Source organism: Lissotriton helveticus, chromosome 4_1, assembly GCF_964261635.1.
Source record: "Lissotriton helveticus chromosome 4_1, aLisHel1.1, whole genome shotgun sequence".
NCBI classification, from domain to species: Eukaryota; Metazoa; Chordata; class Amphibia; order Caudata; family Salamandridae; genus Lissotriton; species Lissotriton helveticus.
The window spans coordinates 1,583,786,355-1,583,808,409 of record NC_136063.1 but is presented as its reverse complement, the minus strand read 5'-3'; the positions used below and the strand labels follow the sequence as shown (position 1 = coordinate 1,583,808,409).

The window sequence follows — 22,055 nt, the reverse complement described above, 5'->3', positions numbered from 1 at the left end:
ACACACACAACCACACATACACACAACCACACAACCACACACACAACCACACACACACAACCACACAGACACAACCACACACACACACAACCACACACACACAACCGCACACACAACCACACACAGCCACAACCACACATACAGCCACACACACAACCACACACACACAACCACACACACAACCACACACAACCACATGCACAACCACACACACAACCACACACACAACCACACACCCAACCACACACCCAACCACACACAATCACACCCAACCACATATCTACACACACACCCACAACCACACCCGCACCCACAACCACACCCGCACCCACAACCACCCACACAACCACCCACACAACCACACACACAACCACACACACAACCACACACAACCACACACACACAACCACAACCACACACAACCACACATACAACCACACACACAACCGCACTCACACAACCACACACAAACACACATTTAACCACACACAAACACACATTTAACCACACACAAACACACATTTAACCTCACACACAACCACAAACACAACCACACACACAACCACACACACACAACCACAACCACAACCACACACAGAACCAAACATACAACCACACACAACCACACACACACAGCCACACACACAACCACACACACAACCACACACACACCCACACCCAGCCACACCCAACCACACAACCACACACACAACCACACACACCCAACCATACACACACAACCTCATACACAACCACACCCAACCACACACACACCCACAACCTCACCCACAACCACACACAACCACTCCCACACACAACCACACCCACACACACAACCACACACAACCACATACACACAACCACACATACACAAACACACACACACAGACACACGACCACACACACAACCATAACACACACACCATACACAACCACAACCACACACACAACCACAACAAGCATTGGCATAGCCAACAGGTCTCGCCTTTGGGACCTTATAAGTGTTTAGCCACGCAACAGTTGATGTGGTTGCACCAAGGATATTGTGCTGCATAACTAAATACTTAGAAGGTCCCAAAAGCGAGACCTATTGGCTATGCCAATGCTTGTCTTATTTTGCTGTGTGTGCTGCTCCAACATCTTTTTGCCTCTCTGGTATAGGATCCAGTCTCCCCTAAGTCATTCTTCCACTCATCTTCTGCTCCCACCCTGCATGGGCCTGAATGTAGCGGTGCAGCATTACTACACGCTGTAACTTTATCGAGAGGCACACTCCATCTTGGATTTACCACCTTCCTCCACTGCCACTCTCCATGTGCTTGTCTAAGCTCTGTTTTCAAGTGTGTCACGCACCCTCAGCCGTACAAGTTACACTATATGTGGGAACCCATGGGAACCATGGCCCAAGCAGTTGTACGAGCAGCCACTGCACTTGACCCCAGGCTCTGGATTTTCACAACAATATTTAATATAAAGGCCTGCCTTTGTTGGAGACTCTACCCATGCTATTAATGAACACGGTAGGTTAAATTAATGAAATTCAGATATATTGTGAGGTATTATGTGGGGTGCCTAGCAGCACAAATACTGAACTTGTTCGTTATTGAAGTGTTACATTAACTATATTAATTTGAGATTTCCACATCAATGTTTATCTGTTATTGCTCTATAAATGTCAGATTGATTGCAAACACAGAGGGTCCTTTTAACGCATAAACTTATTTATTGTTTTTTCTTCCCTTAGAGTATAGCGGTTAACATCAGACATCCAAAAGGGACGAAAATAATACACGAGGTATGTTTTACGGAATATTCAGTTTTTTCTTTCTTTTCATTGTTTACTGGAAAACCTGTGGTTCTGACTCGGTGAGAGGAGACCTTGTGTGTTTTTTAAAGTGGTATAAAAAGAATAGTTTTTTTGATTGGTTTTCACACTGCTTAGGACGTTTATAAGCTTTGGGGTGTTGGTGTATTAAGTTTGAGTACAGTAACTATTAAAGGGATAATATGGGATGTATGTTAAAGATGCGGTTCAATGTGAAACTAAAAGTAGACAAAACTTTACACAATGCTAGGTCATGGGTTTATATGCACATATCTATATTATGAGGAAGATTATCCAATCTCTTTCCTCTCTTTTTGGACCAAGTTCACAATAGTTTTTTGCCCTGTTGGCAGTAATGCAGATCGATGAAAGCACATTTTCCTTGTGCACGCTCTCTCAAAACGACGTTGTGTATGCACATCTCACACTCACAAAATCCTTGCAAGTGGGCTGTGCTGGAGAGCTGCAGGAACAGATCTGTGCGTACAATCAAAACACAGGGATGCAGGGCACCAGTCGGGGGTACACGCAGGTACATGACGTCCACCCACTCTTTTCACAGGATGAACGCCTTCTCCCGGGACAAGAAGTTAGGCCCCGCAGAAATATGCTGAACGTGTCCTGGTGTAAGACACCGGTTCACCTTCAGCAGCGCCAGCACGTTGTCTGCTTTCAATTCCCAGCAGCAACGTGCAGGCAGTGTTGGGGGCTTTTTTTCACCTCCAGCTGGGCCAAAGTTAAGGGGCCATCAGGCCTCCTTTTAACTGAATATCCTGACTGGAGGCTACCTGGAACCTCGCACTTAAATGTAAATGCCATGGAGGGGAAACAAAGGCACACAGCTTGTTATCTCTTCACAGGTACTTAAGAGAGGCAGCTTTTGCCTCTCTTCAGTCCCGGTATATAGGTAATGCATGAACTGTAAGAATGTTAGATGTGTTGGTCTGTCCCAGTATTTACACAGATAAAAATTTATATAGCAATATTTTATTTCTTTTATAGCACTGCGCAAACCAATGCAGGGTGTCAGAGCTCTTTAGGTAACATCCACATTATACATTGACTATAAATCAAGTACTTGTGTAAATCAATGTGCAAGATGAGTTACATGAGACGGTGAGGGTTACAAGGCATGGGAGTCACATGTCCTTTATAGCTCGCTGTGCTATATCAGAAGGGTTCTCCAGTATTAGGGGTGTCTCCATAGATTCACATGCTTGAATATTCCCCGTCGTCGAAGTGGGAGTCCCACGGTAAATAAAATAGCAATAATGCTAAATATAATAAATATATATATAAATATAATACAAGAAAAAAGAAAGGAAATACAACTGAAATCCTCTAAAAACGATTCCTACATAGGAATGCAAGGTAAAGAAAAAAACCATTTGTAACACATTAGTGTCATTATGTTAGTCCAAATTACAGCCAATCAGGCACCAGCACCCTCTAGAACCTTCTCCTCAGAAGCTCAAGCCCTTTTCTACCGCACGTCGCGTGAAGGGAGTCTCCCTGAGCTCTGCTCAGTTATCAACTCTACTCATCTTGTTTCCAGTGTTTATCTCAACATGTCAAGTAAGAAGTCTTTATTCAGACCTTGCTCTTCTTGTGGGAAGCTGCGCCTTTTTGAAAAGGACCCCCACCAGAAGTGTATCTACTATTTATACCCTGACCATGAGGCTGCCAGCTGCAAGTTCTGTAGAACCTTTTCTACTAAGACTCTTAAAGACCGAGAAGGCCGTCTTCTCTTTTGGCTGCAACGTCTTAAGGACAAGGATTCTGCATTGTCTGATGCAGAAAGTTTACAATCTGGTCTTTCTACAGCAGCCTCTAAGCGTGGTAGTGTTCAGGAGTTTCCATCTCCTTTCCTCAAAAAGCCTACGTTGGCCTTGTCTCTGGCTCCTGTGGTGTCTTCTGCCACTCCTACCACCTCTACGCCCACGAGACCTGGCTCTCAGGCGTCTTCTGCTGCCTCTCGAGGTGTTTCCACGCCTCTTAAAGTTCCGCCGTCGACGGGAGCGTCGACGAGCGTTCCGACGACAAGGACAGCATTGCCTGCATCTTCGACGACGACGCTGACTACCACTTCATCCTTCTCGTCTCGTCGTCGACGGTATCGTCAACAGCCAACACGTCGACGAGGGTTTCGTTGCCGTCTACACCTGTTCCGTCGACGATTCCCATCTCCTCGTCGGCGAAGAAGAGAGAATCTTCGTCGACGAAAGACCTGAAGAAATCGTCGTCGTTGATGACTCCGTCGACCAAGGTCTCGTCGACGAAGATACCGTCGACCAAAGCCCCGTCGACGAAGACTCCGTCTACGGAGGCTCTACCAGCTTCGACGACGGCCCCGTCGACGACGGCCCCGTCGACGACTTTGTCTACAGTGGATCGCCCGTCAACGACTCCGTCGACGGCCATACAGTCGACGAAGACTTCTCCAAAAGTACCTTCGACGACGGCCAAGTCAGTCTCGTCGTCGTTAACGACAACGGCACCGTCGACGGCGGCACCGATTTCATTTGCCTCTTTGCCGTTAGTGCCGTTGAAGACTTCTGAATCTTCACGTCGTCGCACTACGGTTCCCTGCCAACAGATCTCTGCTCCAGAGCCACAACCACCTTCTCCGATGTTTGCAACTACATCTGAGCATGACACAGACTCGGAGCATGAAGAGGACACGTTTGGGGCGGCACATAGTCCCTCTGATTTAATAATTAAATGTCAAGACTCTGATTCTGACGACGATGGCGGAGACCAAGAGTCTCAGCAAGAAGAGCAGTTAGTCCAGGTTCCTATGGCTACCATTCCATTAACCTTGATCTCTAATCTCCAACATATGCTGGATGATTACAACCGCTGTTTTCCTGCAACACCACAGACCACGCCTGTACAATCTCCTGCTCCTGTGGCACTACCTCCACCTTCTTTGCCACCTGTCTTACCACCTACAACTTCGTCTCAGGTTCGGACGTCAATTAGGATCCATACCACTGTTTACCCGCAGGATGCGGATGATGAGGCTGTCCCAGAGCGTGAGGACGGAGAGGTCCCTGACAAGTCGGATGACGATGCAGGCGACCAGGATATGGCTGAATGGGACGATTATCGGAAACAGACGCCCTCTTCTCAGCCTGGGAACTCGGGTGAATCCCCACCTGTAGATATCGCCAGTTTCCATCTTTTAATGGATAAAGCGGCTCAGCGTTTCAAATTACCGCGATCACAGCGCGAGGAGGATTGTTTTCTTTATGATTTTAAAGATAAACCTTATAAGCAGGTACACACTATTCCTATCATCGATTTCGTTTGGAAGGAGGGAATTAAACTCATGAATGCTCCTAACTCCTTACCTGCTCAGATACCGCGCCTTGAGAAAAAGTACAAGGCCCCAACTGGTTCTCCAGCTTGCCTGATTTCTCACCCCAAGCCGGACTCTGTGGTGACTCAGGCCGCACAGCGTAGAGCACGGAACCCAGCGTCCCAAATCACAGCCCCTCCGGATAGAGAGGGTCGACGCTTAGATGCTATTGGCCGCAAGTTCTCAACGATGGCTTCAACATCTGTCCGGGCAGCCAATGCCTTAGCCATCTTGGGACGTTATGACCGGCAGATGTGGTCAGACATTTCGGATTTCATGGCACTCATACCTGATGCTTCCAACAGATTCTTCGCGATGGTCAGAGGGCATCGGAAGAAATTATCGACTGTGCAGTCGATATTGCTAACACAGGTTTCCGTCTGCTTGCAAGTGCGGCTGCACTCCGACGACAAGGCTGGCTGAAGTCCACCTCCTTCCGGCAGGAAGTCCAATCCAAAATATTGGATATGCCATATGATGGGGAATCGCTATTCGGATCCCATATTGATGACGCCCTTGAGTCCATTAAGAAGGACACCGATACGGCAAAGTCTTTGGGCACATTGCAATTTCGGGAGCAGTTTTTTCGAGGTGCGCGCGGACGCGGCACTTCTTCCAACGTTCGAGGTGGGCGACAATACCGCTCCTACAATCAGAGCGGTCAACGTTACACGCCAAATCAGCAATCTCGTCCGCAGCCCTCCAGACCATACAGAGGAAAGTCTTCTTATCGTGGATCCAATCCAAAACGCCAATGACTTTTGTCACCCTCAAAGTGTTGGAGGACGAATCTCTCTGTTTTATTCTCAGTGGTCCTCGATCACCTCGGACCGCTGGGTTTTGGACATTGTCAAACGGGGTCATACCCTGGAGTTTGTAGAGATTCCTGCTTGCACCCCACCTCGTGGCCCGCCTCCTCCACATCTCGAGGAGCTTTACCATCAGGTCCGTCTTCTTGTTTTAAAAGGTGCAGTCGAAGTGGTCCCGAAACATCAAAGAGGGAAGGCTTTTTACTCTCGATTCTTCCTCATACTCAAGAAGACCGGGGATTGGCGACCCATTCTGGATTTGAGGGCTCCCAACCAGTTCCTAAAGTCACAATCGTTCCGCATGCTGACGTTACTAGAAATCCTGCGTCTTCTATCCAGCGAGGATTTCATGACCACCATAGACCTGCAAGACGCATACTTTCATGTCCCAATAATCCAACAACATCGCCAGTACCTGCGTTTCAAGGTGGGACCAATGCATTTTCAGTTCAAAGTTCTGCTCTTCGGACTGCTATCAGCTCCTCGTGTATTCACGAAGGTACTGGCCCCTGTGGTGGCTCACCTGCGTCTACAAGGAGTTCAAATGTTTCCATATCTAGACGATTGCCTTCTCAAGTCTCAATGCCACCATCAGCTAGATCAGGACACTCGCCTTTGCCAGCAAAAAAGTGTTTCAGTCTCTAGGGTTGACCATCACGTCGAAAAGTCACAGTTTGCGCCTCTGCAAACCAGAACCTTCCTGGGAGCGATCCTAGACACGCAGCTGTCAAAAGCGTTCGTCTAGAACAAGCGACGTCAGAAGATCCTTCGTCTGGTCTCCCTCATTCGAAGAAAACAGTCCGTTTCCGTTCGGATGTTAAAGTCCTTCTTGGGAATGGCTTCATCTTGTATCGCACTGATCCCAAATTGCAGGTTGCGCACCTGTCCCATTCAGGAGGAACTGGACCTACAGTGGCGTCAGCTCTCCGGGTCCTTCAACGACCTAGTTGCCGTCACAGCTCGCATGAGACAGAGCCTGCTTTGGTGGGCGCAGCCCACGAATCTGGAAATGGGAATGTCCTTCCTCGTTCAGGCTCCAGATCTTACGCTGATGACGGACGCCTCCCTGGAGGGGTGGCGCGCTCATCTCCAGGGCTTATCCATCAAAGGCAGGTGGACGCCGACGCAACGCACGTGGCATTTCAACAGACTGGAATTGATGGCGATCTTCCTAGCGCTCAAGTCCTTCCTCCAGGTTGTTCACGGGGAGTCAGTGCTAATTCAAACAGACAATACCACCAGTATGTACTACGTGAACAAACAGGGAGAGACCAAGTCTCCACATCTGTCCCGCTTGGCCCAGTCGATCTGGGATTGGGCTCTCTGCCATCACATCACCTTGACAGCTGTCCACCTTCCGGGCGTGTCCAACCTCCTGGCGGACTCTCTGAGCAGGTCCACTTCCTCAACACACGAATGGGAACTGCACCAACCGACTCTAGATCTTGTGTTTCGCCAGTGGGGTCACCCAGATCTAGACCTCTTTGCAACACCGGAGAATCGGAAATGCCCGTCTTATGCAAATTGGCATCCCCACCCCGGGTCCTGCGGGAATGCCCTCTTGATCGACTGGTGCGATCTATTCGCCTATGCTTTTCCGCCGCTCCCATTAATACCGCGGGTACTGTGGAAAATGCGGAGGCAGCCCTGCCACATCCTGTTGATTGCACCTCGTTGGCCCAGGCAGGCATGGTTTTCGGAACTGCTTCTGCTGTCCCAGTGCGAGCCCATTCCTCTGCGTCCCCGTCCAGACCTCCTAACGATGGACAGGGGCCAAGTATGCCACCCGGATCCCTCCACGCTACAATTGTGGGCATGGAACCTGAGCACCTTGAGTTCGCTGATTTGAACATATCCCAGGAATGCAGAGACATCCTAGCTCATGCCAGGGCTCCGTCTACCGTCAAGACTTACAAACTATTGTGGAAGCGATTCTGTCATTGGTGCGCTACAGCCAATATCCATCCTATCCATTCCACTCCTGAGCAGCTTCTTCCATTCTTCTTGAGCCTCGCTCAGTCAGGGCTCTCTCATGCTACTCTGAGAGTTTTCTTAGCTGCAATATCTCGTTTCCAACATGATGGCTCTTCTTCCCTCTGTTCATCACGGATCATACGTCAATTCTTCAAAGGGCTCTTCTGCAAGTTCCCACCTGTTTGGCGCCCTCCTCCATCTTGGCACCTCAATATTGTACTATCTCAGCTTATGAAGTCACCATTTGAGCCGATCCATAAAGCGGATATCAAATTCCTCACATGGAAGGTGGCACTTCTTCTGGCTTTGACCTCATCTCGTCGCGTGAGCGACCTTCACGCTTTCACTGTCAGACCACCTTATCTTCAGTTCAAACCTAACGGGGGGCGCTCCGCACTAACCCCTCCTTCCTACCTAAAGTACCTACAGATTTTCATTTGAATGAACCTGTGTTCCTCAAGACTTTCTTTCCGGACCCAAAGTCTCCGGCGGAGCAGCGCTTGCATTCTTTGGACATCAAACGATGCCTTAAATTTTCCATTGCCAGAACTGCCCCCTTCCGCAAGTCCGACCAACTGTTCATTGCCTACGGACGACCGCGTAAGGGGCATCCAGTTTCCAAACCAACTATTGCCCGGTGGCTTTCTTCAGCCATTGCCTTCTGCCACCAACAAGCGGGCAAACCATTGCAGTCGTCAGCTCCCCCACCAATCCGTGGTACAATGAAACGCTCAAAACCTTACGGAAGGATTGCAAGAAAGCTGAGCGCAAATGGAGAAAAAACTACCTAGACAGTGACAAAGCCCTTTACTTGTCTAAACTCCGCACATATCACAGGGCAATACGTACCACCCGTGCCTCCTTTTATGCAAAGGAAATTAAACTAAGCACCAACCCCACCAAAACGATCTTTAAATTAGTTCAAAACCTACAAAAGGCCTCCAACCCGGTCTCCTGTATTACCTCCTCGAAACAGTGTGAAGACCTTGCCACCTTTTTCACTGAGAAAGTGAGGAAAATTTATACGTCCTTCCCCCAAGATGAGCCTGTGCCCATTAACACTTCCAAATCTGTGACGTACACGTCCAAACTGTCAAAAATACCTGACATACCCCTCGACGACCTTGCTAAACTTTGCAGGCAGGTTAAGTCTGGTTCCCCCATTGACCCCATGAGACCAGCTAAATTCTTGGATGCACTGGACTTTTTCCTTCCCTCGCTTTCTAACCTACTCAATCTCTCCTTTTCCACAGCTGTGGTCCCCACCTGCTGGAAATCAGCTTGGGTTTCCCCCATTATTAAAAAACCCACACTAGATCCCACTAAACCAGAAAATTACAGACCCATCTCGCTGCTCCCCTGGACGTCCAAATTGGCTGAAGCCCACGTTAACAAAGTGCTATCCCACCACATGTTGCTAAATCACGTCCTGGACCCCTCTCAAAATGGCTTCAGGCCAGGACACAGCACTGAGTCAGCCCTGCTGACCACCACGGAACACCTTCGAGGCATCCTGGACGCTGGTCAAAGTGCCGCGCTGATCCTGCTGGATCTCAGCGCGGCCTTTGACACGGTCTCACACAACATCTTGCTGAATCGACTTGAGGCCATAGGGATTAACGAACTCGCCCTTGACTGGTTCCGGTCCTTTCTTAAGGACAGATCCTTTCAAGTTTCAGCCCCTCCCCACATCTCCCAACCCCATCCCATCGACCAAGGAGTCCCTCAGGGATCGGCGCTTAGCCCATCTCTTTTTAATCTGTACGTCCAGCCTCTTGCTGCAGTGGCTAGAGAGTGGGACCTTACGCTTGTGTCGTACGCCGACGACACACAGCTGGTCATCTCACTCACTGAAGGCCCTTCTACCTCGGCCACCAAATTCAGGAATGGGCTAGCGGCAGTTGCACAGTGGATGACACGCAACTGCCTGCAGCTGAACGCCGGGAAAACGGAGGTGCTTTTCCTTGGCAAGAATCCCAGCTACTGGAGCGATCACTGGTGGCCCTCCTCGCTTGGCCCTACCCCTGTGCCAAAAGAGGTCGTGAAGAACCTAGGTGTCTGGCTTGACTCTTCTCTCAACTATCAGTCCCACACAAAGAAATTGGCAGCAACGTGTGTGGGTCTAATGAGGAGTCTTAACCCGATACTCGGGTTCTTCGACCCCAGTACCCGCCAACTCATTATCCAAGCCTTGATACTTGCCCGGCTGGACTATGCCAATGTGCTATTCCTGGGGGCAAATAAAGCAGAATTAGCGCGGCTGCAACGCATTCAGAACTCGGCCGCCAGAGCGGTGGTTGGCCTCCCACGAAGGTGCTCTGCCAGAGCTACCATCCGTAACCTGCATTGGCTGCCAATTGAATCTCGAATTCACTTTAAAACTCTTACCACCACATTTAAAATTCTGAATTCTGACTGCCCTGAACTCCTACGCCCGCTCCTTGTACCCTACACCCCTCAGCGTAACTTACGCTCACTGGGACAACACCTTGTGTCGATCCCACGATTCAAGCTCTGTAGAATGGGTGGGCGTTCCTTCAAAGTCTTGGGGGCTAGACTCTGGAACTCATTACCCCTACATATCCGCACTTTAACCAACTTGACTGCCTTTCGGAAATCACTAAAAACTCATCTCTTTTCCCTCATCTAGTTCTCTGTGGCCATCCCCCTCTCCCCTCAGGTACTGGTTAGGTCAGCGCCGGGACGCTCCGTTGCTGGGGCAGCTGTTTGCGCTTTAACAATCATATAACATAACATAACATAACATTCTACGAGGGCGATGTCTTCTTCCACCGCCTTGTTTGCTAGTGTGCCACTTCATCAGATCTGCCGTGCAGCGACATGGTCCAGCAGGCACACCTTCACCAAACATTACTGTTTGGATGCCATCAATGAAGCGGATACCGCAGTGGGACAGGCAGTGCTTCGCCATCTTTTTCAGTAAGGTGAGCCTCTGTTCCCTCCTCCTTTGTATTTTCCTGTGATTGCTATGATGTGTTATATGACTGTATTATTATTAGTACTGTCTTGATTTCTTCTTTATATGCCTAGCAATCTCATTTCTCGGAGGTTACTGCTTTCTATTCTATTCAAGCATGTGAATCTATGAAAGACACCCCTAATACTGGAGAAGAACAATTGTTACTTACCTGTAAACAGGTGGTTCTCCAGTATTGGTGTCTTTCATAGATTCACATGCGACCCACCCTCCTCCCCTCAGAGGCTCTCTTCTCCTCATACACTCTTGGTTACTTTGTGCTACGAAAATCTGAGGGCTTGAGCTTCTGAGGAGAAGGTTCTAGAGGGTGCTGGCGCCTGATTGGCTGTAATTTGGACTAACATAATGACACTAATGTGTTACAAAGGGTTTTTTCTCTTTACCTTGCATTCCTATGTAGGAATCGTTTTTAGAGGATTTCAGTTGTATTTCGTTTCTTTTTTCTTGTATTATATTTATATATATATTTATTATATTTAGCATTATTGCTATTTTATTTACCGTGGGACTCCCACTTCGACGACGGGGAATATTCAAGCATGTGAATCTATGAAAGACACCAATACTGGAGAACCACCTGTTTACAGGTAAGTAACAATTGTTCTTACAATTTATGAACTGCAGATAACAAAAGGATCTCTGTGTTCTAAGCTGCAATCCACTTACCTATATACATAAAATAAGAATATGTCATCTGCATGTTACATACAGTGATTTGCAGGAGATGCATTAATCTTCTATACTAGTTTGATTCAAATCTTGGACTTCACAAAACACAGATCTTTCAAACAAATGTGTTAACCTCCAGAGTTATCTCACCATTATTATCATTCCCTGAGATTTACTGGGCACCTCTGCAGCAGGTGCCTTAACCCCATAAAATATTTTAAGATGCAGACTTTGCAGCCAATTAAGGAGAACAGATCTACTACCATGCTTCTCCTTGTTGCCATTTTCTTTGTTGGCAGGGTTTAAAAAAATAAATGTATTAGTTGAGGCTCTAATTTTGCATCGGGATTGCGCCACTTTTTAGGCACAACCCAGACGCCAAATCTCATTTTTTAAATCTCATAATGCGCTTAAATGTACTAATGATATACCTGATGTACATATGTGTGAGCTCTTACTATCTGATGTCACTTCCTGTGATGTCACTTCCTGTGAAGTCACTTCCTGTCACATGCAATGTTGCACATCGGGCCATCATGCGCTGTGATGGCACGCGTCATGATTTCAGTTGCATACTGCCTAACCTGGTTAGGAATTGGGCCCTGGAGGGATGTGATCATGTGCACAGTGTTTGCTACTGACCTCCCACTTCCCATATGGGAATCATAACCATGTGCGAAACTCCCATAGATGAAAGTGCAATGTTGTGGGAAATGTGTATGCAAGGGAGCATTAGGAACAGGAAAGTAAGTCGGTGAACTTACCAGCAAGGGTCCTTTCCATCATCTGCAGGGAAATGATTACTCTGGCTCTCTGTGGGTGGAGGGGCTGAGACGCCAATGACCTACTTGTTTATTAGGAGACAGTGGGTCGGATGATGAATGATTTTTGATAGTACTAGGGTAGTGCTTGCTCTACTCTAAACACCTTATACAGTACAATCTGTAAAAAAATAAGTGCCAGGGCCTTTCTCAGGAGGCCACTGCAGCTTGCTCCATCCACTGCCCCTGCCAGTGCTGCCAAAGGTCATCACCCTCCTTCAATATGGCTATTTGGACTAGTCTAGGTCACCTAAAGTTGTAACAACGTCCTAGCTGGGGGTGTGTTATATTTTTTGTTCTGTATATTAAATTAATAAACACTCTGCTGAGGTCCTGTGCTCATAAATAGTCAGAGAGTACCACCCTGTGCCGGAGTGGTAGAAACAAGTGCAGTTTAAGCATTAAGTGCTGGTGCTGAGTGCCGGTAAACATAGGTCCAAATTAAGCACTTTATACCATGTTTAGTGAAAGAAGGATTCTGTAGGTGATAATATGTTACACGAACCTTCATGCACATTTGCTGCGTGGATTTTGTTGTGCTGGTGATGTATTCTGTTGTTTTTTATTCTGCTGTCTTTTGTGCTGCATTATTGCAATGTGATTTTGTTTTGTTCTGCTGCAGATTTTGAGTTGCATTCTCTTTGGGCCGTTTTGTTGTGCTGTGTCATGTTATGTTTTGTTTGTGGTGCTTTATTGCTTTGTGTATGTTATTCTGTTATGTTTAGTTGTTTACTTTAAAAATGTCAATAAACACAGCTATATGTCCTGCCAAAACAGCACATGCCTTGAAAGGTCCTGTGACAAGAAACTATTTAAAAGGCTATTATTTTACCATTCTAAGGTGGTAAAATAGCACTTCTACAGCTCTTCAACCACCAGTCAGCCCAAACCGGTGGGTACCGCCAACGCTCACTTTACACGGTATGGCCCAGTGAATACTAAAGCAGCCTTTATGTTCCTTCTGCTGTGCTGCTCCTCATGAAGGGCTGGCGAGACAGAGGCAGGCGAGCACTTGTGCTTCCGACCTGGCCCTCCTGCCCCACTGCTGCTCCTTTATTATATGAGATTTCCTTGTATATGCTTATTAAGAGCTTTAAAACATGCAAGTTCTTTTTTAGGTCGAGCCTAGCTCAACGCACATGCGCTGTTCTATGGGAGCCATCTTGTGAGCACTCCAAACTTCTCAGTGTGGGTCTGACTCCGCCCACTCATTTGATTGGCCTTTGCGTGTGGCTTTCAATAATGAAAGCACGCAAGTCGCCAAAGGTGGGGGCATGTCCCACCTCTTCTTTAAGTGTTCACTGCCATGGCGTTTTGGTCTCGGGAGCGAGCAGCGGCGCGCAGGCTGCAGCTGCATTCCTTGTCGCGTCCTGGATCAGGTTACTAATTAAACACAGTGCACTTGCTTTCACTTTCGCGGCCGTGCTTGTTTTCAAATGCTTGTTGTGAATGGAGGTCCAGACGTAGCTCTCACTCACCTGTCTTGAGGAATTGCTTAGGAGATCAGCTGTTTCATTCACTGGCAGAAAGAATGACTCCTACATCTTCTGCCATGTTTGGCTCCGGGTCATTCTTAAGGTGGATGGAGCTGGTTTTAATAAAAAAAATTATTACGCAGGGCACCCGGGCGCCGCACAGCAGCGTGACTACTTGCCTTTCTATTTCTGTTTAGTGTTAATTAAAGCAATGCGCTTTATGACACAGCATGCACACCTTTCTTTATTTCAGCACGGTGCATGCAGCCTCTTTTTGTAATTATGCACAGCACCCATGCCCCTCACTGCAGCGTGAGTAATTGCATTTCTATTTCTGTTTAATGTCAGTTACCAGGAACGTGCTTCATGACATATCAGGCACACCTTTCTTTATTTCAGCATGGCGCATGCAGTGTATTCCACCTCTCCCCATCGCCACAAATTTACAGCACGCCACCCACATGTTCTTTCACCTATTCCCACCGCCACAAATCCCCAGCATGCTGCACACAGCCTCTTCCACCTCTCCCCACAGCTACAAATCCCCAGCATGCGACCGCAGCCTCTTTCACTTCTCTCCACCACCACAAATCCCCAGCATGCCGCCCGCAGCCTCTTCCACTTCTCTCCAGAACCACAAATCCCACACACCACCCGCTGTCTCTTCCATCTCTCCCCACCGCCACAAAACCCTAGCACAACGGCGGAGCTGTGATATTTTTGGGTCAGTTTAAGTTTTATGCAAGTGCTAATTCAGTTCTCAATTAAAACTGTGTCCGCCTTCCGATTGTGCAAATTAACAAACAGCATTAAGAATTGAGTGGCTTTGAAGTAAATAGAAAACAATAGTTAGCAAGATCTTTAAGGAAGTGCACATGGAATGCATAAGTGAAAAATGATAGTTCATCATGCACAGAAACTCAACGTGCAATCACACCGGAGTGTATGCAAGCAAAAGGCATCACATAGAAATATGAAGCATCCCAGTTTTATTTGGAAACGTGTCTATGTGTATGTAAAATGTGGGCTGCTTGTTAGAAATGTGGCCACACCGTAGCTTTGTGTTTTTTAAGGATGCTGGTCCAGGCTCTCTATGGGTAACAGTAGATATATATATATATATCAGTAAATATACACACAGCCTTCATTTTCTTAGTTGTATGCAATCTGTAACACAATGTACATTTGCTAAGTAGTTTGTGGGAGTGAAGGTTGCCTGTGTGTTTTTAAATTGTTAAATATATGATTCACTTTGAGCATATTACCATATTTTGGAATCCCCCCATCAGTTTCAATGTGTCATACTGCCGAACTATGTGAAAAAGTGCTAAAGCAGTGTTAGTTGAGTACACGGGAAGCGTGCTGCCAGATCTTTATCCAGCATGCTGATGCTGTCAGAGTGATGGGAGGTCCTAGTCTTCTTGTGAATGAATGCCTCACTCTGCTGCGGTGGTGCTGTATGTGAGTGATCATCTTGTGTCTTTGCTTTTGAGGGGCTGATTTATTAAGGGTTTTTGCCTGTGTCAACCTGTTAAATGCCCGCCATGCATTCTGGATCACTTTTGTGTTTTCCTGTTTTTGTGACACCGATTGTCCCCGCACTCAAGGTTAAATAAGGTCAAGTCCTAACACGAACGACAAAACCTCTCACTGTTTAACTGGTTGAGTTTGAATATTCTTCTGAAAGTGGAAAATAAGTCTTTACTGTACATTGCTATTGGATTAACTCGTTGTGGATTTATGTGTATTTAAACGTACATTATGGATTCACCAAAGGTTGGTGAACTTTTGTGAGGGTAAATTGTTTCTGCTACTGAAAACACACTCCTTTTTCTACTGCTACACAGTGAATGGCTTATACTGAGTGGAATTTAAAACTGTGACTATAGCTTGAATAAGAAGGATAATCCAGATATTCTACTGAGCCTTAGGATGAGTGTCATCCTTTATTCCAGGGGTGCTCGTGGCTCATTTAATCTTCCTGCTTTTTCTTCTCCGGGTCAACTGTGTTTGGAATCCCAGACACACCTATGTAAACAGCTGCACATATTTACATCAGCATACGCAAAGAATGTCCTCTATAGCTCATAAAAAATTGGCAATTTCTTAAATGATAAATAATTCAATCGTATTGCTTTATTAACCTTACTGCTTCCTCAAATTTTCTTGAAAATACACCAATTGTCCACTCTTTTTTCAAAATATTCTCGGGGGGGAAAATCCCCCGAATCTCAGCTTGAATAAGAAGGGTAATCCAGATATTCTACTGAGCCTTAGGATGAGTGTCATCCTTTATTCCAGGGGTGCTCGTGGCTCATTTAATCTTCCTGCTTTTTCTTCTCCGGGTCAACTGTGTTTGGAATCCCAGACACACCTATGTAAACAGCTGCACATATTTACATCAGCATACGCAAAGAATGTCCTCTATAGCTCATACAAAATTGGCAATTTCTTAAATGATAAATAATTCAATCGTATTGCTTTATTAACCTTACTGCTTCCTCAAATTTTCTTGAAAATACACCAATTGTCCACTCTTTTTTCAAAATTTTCTCGGGGGGGAAAATCCCCCGAATCTCACGTATGTTGTTCAGCCTCGCTCGCTACGCTTGCTCGCTGCAGTGCAGTACGACTATTATTTTACGCCTCACCACTTTCAAATTTCACCAGCCGCCACTGCCCCATACCTGCCGGCCCTCAACCAGGCATACCCTCCTGCCCGCCCCCAACCAGGCATACCACTGCATTCTGCTTTCTCGCAACGCTAGAAGCAGAAAATAAAATGGTATTTTAAATACCATTTTATTTTCTGCTTCTCGCACTGCGAGGAAGCAGTGAGGCGGCGCTCCAACGCCCTAATTGAGCGCCCGCCACTGATGGTCACATTGGCATCAAACGTGATGATATCAGATGTATAGTTAAGCATATCTTTAACCATGTTAAAGATGGGAGCACAGGGTGTGATAGCTGATGCGTTTAAGCCTTGTTACCTGATAACAGGAAGCAAGCTTTGTTCCAAAAAAGAAAACTGAGTCCTTTACCAAATAAAATTGCCAATCCTCTGTCCGGCTGCAGCACCCGCTACCACACTTAAAATTAAATGCCACAACAAAACTCTAGTTGACAACTATAAGTGTGCCTACTTCCCCTATTACACACTTCTTTTTGTAACCAGCATGCTGAATGACACTGTTAATATACCAGAAGGAAGTCTCATACTTTCAACATGCTGAGGTCAAGTTAAAGTGGTCTTTTTAGCTCCCAAAGCATATCCTGTATAAGAGTCTTAGATAAAAAACATGAGTTGGTATGTTAAACTTACTTCTAGAACTTTAAAGAGTGCTCCACCTAAAGAATAATAGCGCTTCAAATGCATAAACCTACTTTATTGCTTTAGAAAACAAAAATGCCACCTTAATAACGAACGTTTAGAGGATGACGACAACAGGAGGAAGATCGCTTTAGATCCTTTGATGTATTGGAGGAGACTATGGAGTACTCCCGAGCTGGCGAGCTACAAGGAAGAACTAAAAGTGGTTTTGGTTCCTTAGGCGCTGATAAGATCCCTTGGCTTTCATTTGTTAGGCAGTCTTTTATTTCGATCGGGCTAGAAAAACTCTGGATTACTCCCGAGGCCTCTAGCTCAGTCATTTCCAAGAAATCACTTGCTCTAACAATAAAAGATTATAACCTTACAAAAGTACTTTGTGCCGCCAAAACTCCAAGCCTAACCCTTGAGTTTCTCGATTTCAAACCACATTATGGGTTTGAGTCCGAATTAGATGTTATACAACCTACTTTAGCAAAGAAGCTGTTTTTACAATTTAGATATGAAACTTTGCCCTTATATGCATTTACCGACAGGGGGACAGGAGGCCCACCTCGTCTCTGCCCAGGTTGTAGGAAGGAGAAGGAATCCCCTCTTCATGTTGTACTTTTTTGTCCAATATACGCTGTAATTCGGAAGAAGTGGGTCATCCAGCTATGTAAAAACTTGGGCATCAGGAACTATCTTGATTTTTATAGGATATTGAGAACCGATACTAGTCCTGTGATAGTTACTGCAGTAGCAAAGTTCCTTTTCTCAATGTGGCAGATACGTAGGAAATTAACTAGCTACACTCTGTAATGTTTCTGTATTAACTAAGGGCCAGATGTAGGTAATTCTATTTTACCGATTCATAAATACCGAATTTTACCGATTCGGTATTTATGAATCGGTAAAATAGAAGGAGGGAGATTTAGGTAAAATCGGTAATTGAATTACCGATTCTGTAAAAATCGGTATTTACCGAATCGGTAAATACCGATTCGGTATTGCCCATTGATTCCTATGGGCCTTGAAGCCCATAGGAATCAATGGGCATTACCGAATCGGTATTTACCGATTCGGTAAATACCGAATCCAGCAAGGGTGCAGGGGGTGTCACTTTGACACCCTCTAGCACCCCGAATACAGGCATGTGTGCCATGTGGCACACAGACATGCCCTAAGGGCATGTCTGTCTGTCACATGGCATAGGTGTGCATGCACACATGTGCATGCACACCTGGATTCGGTATTTTACCACCCATTTGGATTGGGTGGTAAAATACCGAATCTGAAAGGCCTTTGGGACTCAGAAGAGTCCCACCTACATCTGGAAGTTACCGAATCGGTAAAAATACCGATTCGGTATTTTAACTATTCGGTAAATTTACCGATTCGGTAAATTTACCGAATTGGTAAAATTGGCCCCCTACATGCCAATTCCTAAATACCGGTCGGTAACGGCCGATTTCGGCCGTTACCGACCGGTAATTGGGCCCCTACATCTGGCCCTTAATCATGTAGATTTCGGGAATTAACTGTGTACATATGTAATCTTACCCTTCTTTTAACAATTTTAGACTTAATTTATAATTTTATATATTTTAAATTCTGCTTTCCCATTCTGATTTCCTGTTGTGTTGATGCATTTTAACCAACTGGGCAGCAATCAATTGCCATTTTAAATATGATGAAGGAATATTCGTATTTTTTTTCATCATGTATGTGCTTTTCTGGTTGTATCCAACCGAAATAAAGTTTTTTTTGAATGAATGAATGAATACTAAAATGCCAATGAAGACACCTCTGTCACTATTAGGTGGGATGCCTTAAAGGCCTCCCTCAGAGTGACTCCGATAAACCTAGCCTCAATCTAAATGAAATCCCTGCACAAACAACTGACGGACGTAGAATATGAAATAAGAACATTAAATGAGTGCATTAGACACTGTTAGTTCAGCCGATTTATCGAAGCCGCACAAATTACTATATGAGTGCAACAAAATACTGAGCAAGAGGGCCCAGAAGTGGGTAGAGATTTCTGTAGCCGATGGGGAGCTAGAAACAGAGCTCGGAGAGTATTAGTGAGCTACTTAACATATACTAAGAATATGGCCATCATTTTTGCTATCAAGAACAACACCAGGTAAATATCCACATCGACCCAGAACATTCTGAATATGTTCCACACATATATGCTGACCTGTATAACATTACCAAATTGGTGCACCTTACCACATGCAACAACTATCTTACCTTATGCATTCTCCCTCATGTGTCCCATGAGTACCGGACCTCTCTTAACGCACCCATTCAAAGATAGGAGGTTCTGAAAGCTATTCACTGCATTAGGGCTGGGAAAGCCCTGGGAAACGATGGTTTTACGCCCAAATTTTACAAAACCTTCATAGAGCTGATTGCCGATTCTCTAAAATCCACCTATCGACAATATGCGAACTCTGCCTGCGACTCATGTTCCATGACACAGGCTACAATAGTAGTCATCCCACAAGAGATAAGCATTTACAATGCAATGGTTTTGCCTTTGTTAAAGTTGGGCGGCAGGGGCTCGCAGAGGTGTCTCCTGGGGCAGCCGCCCAGGTCCACCATGGTGCGGCTCCGAGCCCCAAGCCTCTGGTGGTGGTGCTGCTGCGCTCGGTAGCCCATTTTACTTACCGGGCACTCTGGCGGGGGCTCCGTGCGACGCCGGCAATCTCTTGGGCACTTCTCCGGTCTCCCTCTTCAGCATGGGAGACCGGCAACGTCCTCCGCTTCTCCCGGGGCTCCCTCCAGGCCACGGGAGCCCCGCGTGGGCCGCCATACTTCTTCTCCTGGGCTGCCGTCTTCCTTCTTCCCCCGGGCTGCGGGCACTTCCGGCCGGCCGGGCTCGGATTGGCCAACCGGCTAGTCACTTCCGGGTCGCCGCGGGCAGCGCGGCGGCCCGTCCCTAGCTCAGGCAGGCGGGCGGGGAAGTTTCCCGAAATGAAATGACAACAGCAGTAATAGCAGCGCGGCTCCAGCGATGACGCGGCGGCTCAATAACCACTCCTAGCGCGGCGGCACTGAGGGGGCTCGACCGCCTCAGCCAATGGGAGGGCAGCCTCCTTCGTTCTTGCTCTCCGCGGCCCCGGCGAGGTCCTCAAGTTATTCTCGGCCCCGGGCAGCGGTGGCAATCAGGGAGGCAGCGTTTGCACCGTAGTAGGAGGCGGCAGAGCGCTCGGGGTGCCACTAGTGCCTTACCAGTGTCGGGGGCGTTCCCGAGAATAGCCTTTCGGCTGACGTCACCAAAAGGGAAAAATTCTCGGGAACGCCCCCGAATCTGGTCCGGGATTGACGGACAGAGCCGTCTCCCAATGGCTAGCCTCCATTTATGGAGCTAGCCAATGCGAGGAGGGGGCGGATACCCGACCCCACAGAGCAAAACATAAGATTTTGCCTCGGCAATGCGTACTTCGTACGCATTGCCGAGGCAAAACCTAAACAAGCATTACAATGCAACGGTTTCGCCTTTGCAAAAGTTAGAGCTATTGGCATTGTAAATGACAACATTTTTATTTATGTGTTCGTTTTGAAAACAGATAAATAAATGGCATTGTCATTTACAATGCCAATAGCTTAATCTCTCGCAAATGCCACACACACACACACCCACAGAGAGCCCCCCACACAGAACCCCCCACCCCCCACACAGAACCCCCCCACACACCTACACAGAGCCCCCCCACGCACAGAGCCACACACACACACACACAGCCACACACACACACACACACACACACACACACACACACATAGCCTGTAAGATCTGGAGAGCTAACACTGTTGCCTACAGTGAGATAGCCTGTACGAGCAGAAAGGACAGAGCTGTTAGCGATGGTGGAAGCCTGTAAGAGTCGGTGCGCTTTGACTGCTGTATGATCTGGAGGGCTAGTGTTTGTTCTCCACAGTAAGAGAGCCTGTAAGAGCATAGACGGGAACTCTGCTGTCTGTAGTGAGAGCCTATAAGGACTGGAGTGATTTCACTGCTATTTCAAGAGCCTGTGAGACCCGGAGGAATAGCACGGTTGTATTTGGTTATAGCCTGTAAGAGCAGGCATGTTTGTCAGTTCATCTTTAAAAACATCACTTAAAAATTAATAAATATTTCTAAACGCAGTTATATTATCTGATATACTACGGCGAAACTTACGAGAATTAAAATATATATATATTAATAAAGACACCTTATTAGTTTCTAGCACGTTTTTTGTTGCATGGTTTACATGCCATATATTTTAAGGCCTGGCTCACTTGGTTCGGCTCCTCTCTCCCTATTTATTTGCTGGCTCACCCATCTCTACATCTAGGCGCTAGGCTCCAGGTAGCACCCACTCAGGAGGACACTTGAACTAAAGAGGGGCCGAGGTCCTTTAAATCAAGCCTCTGCTTTGGGCGCAGCTGGAAGTCAAAATAACAGAGGCCCCTCAGGCAGACGGCTACAGGCGCTGTTGAACGTGTCTGGGTGTCAACAAATTACACCAGGAAAGACTCAGCATATTTCCAGTCTTGATCAAGCTCAACAATAGCTGCCGGATCCGGGGTGCACCTGCATTGTGTGCATTTTTATTATGCATAATTTTGAAAACACGAGGCTGGCTGTCTCTAGAGCAGACCTAATTAGTGAAGCGGCGCGCAGGATCTATTTAAACCCCACCAGCGCTTTTATCAATACCTGTAGGCTACAGGTATTGATAAAAGCGCTGGTGGGGTTTACAGGCTGTAGCGCCACATCCTCAACCACCCTATGCAGCGAAAAGATGCCGCTTGTTCCAGC

At 46.8% G+C, this 22,055-nt stretch overlaps 1 protein-coding gene across 2 annotated transcripts in view; it reads left to right on the top strand.

Moving 5' to 3' along the window:
- Positions 1-22,055, top strand: part of SUGCT (succinyl-CoA:glutarate-CoA transferase) — a 3,526,579-nt gene that overhangs the window by 174,814 nt on the left and 3,329,710 nt on the right. For both annotated transcript variants that reach the window (XM_078688200.1, XM_078688201.1), the window contains exon 5: positions 1,745-1,795. In XM_078688200.1, coding sequence (XP_078544326.1) covers positions 1,745-1,795 — 51 coding nt within the window. The remainder of the gene's footprint in view (positions 1-1,744; positions 1,796-22,055) is intronic.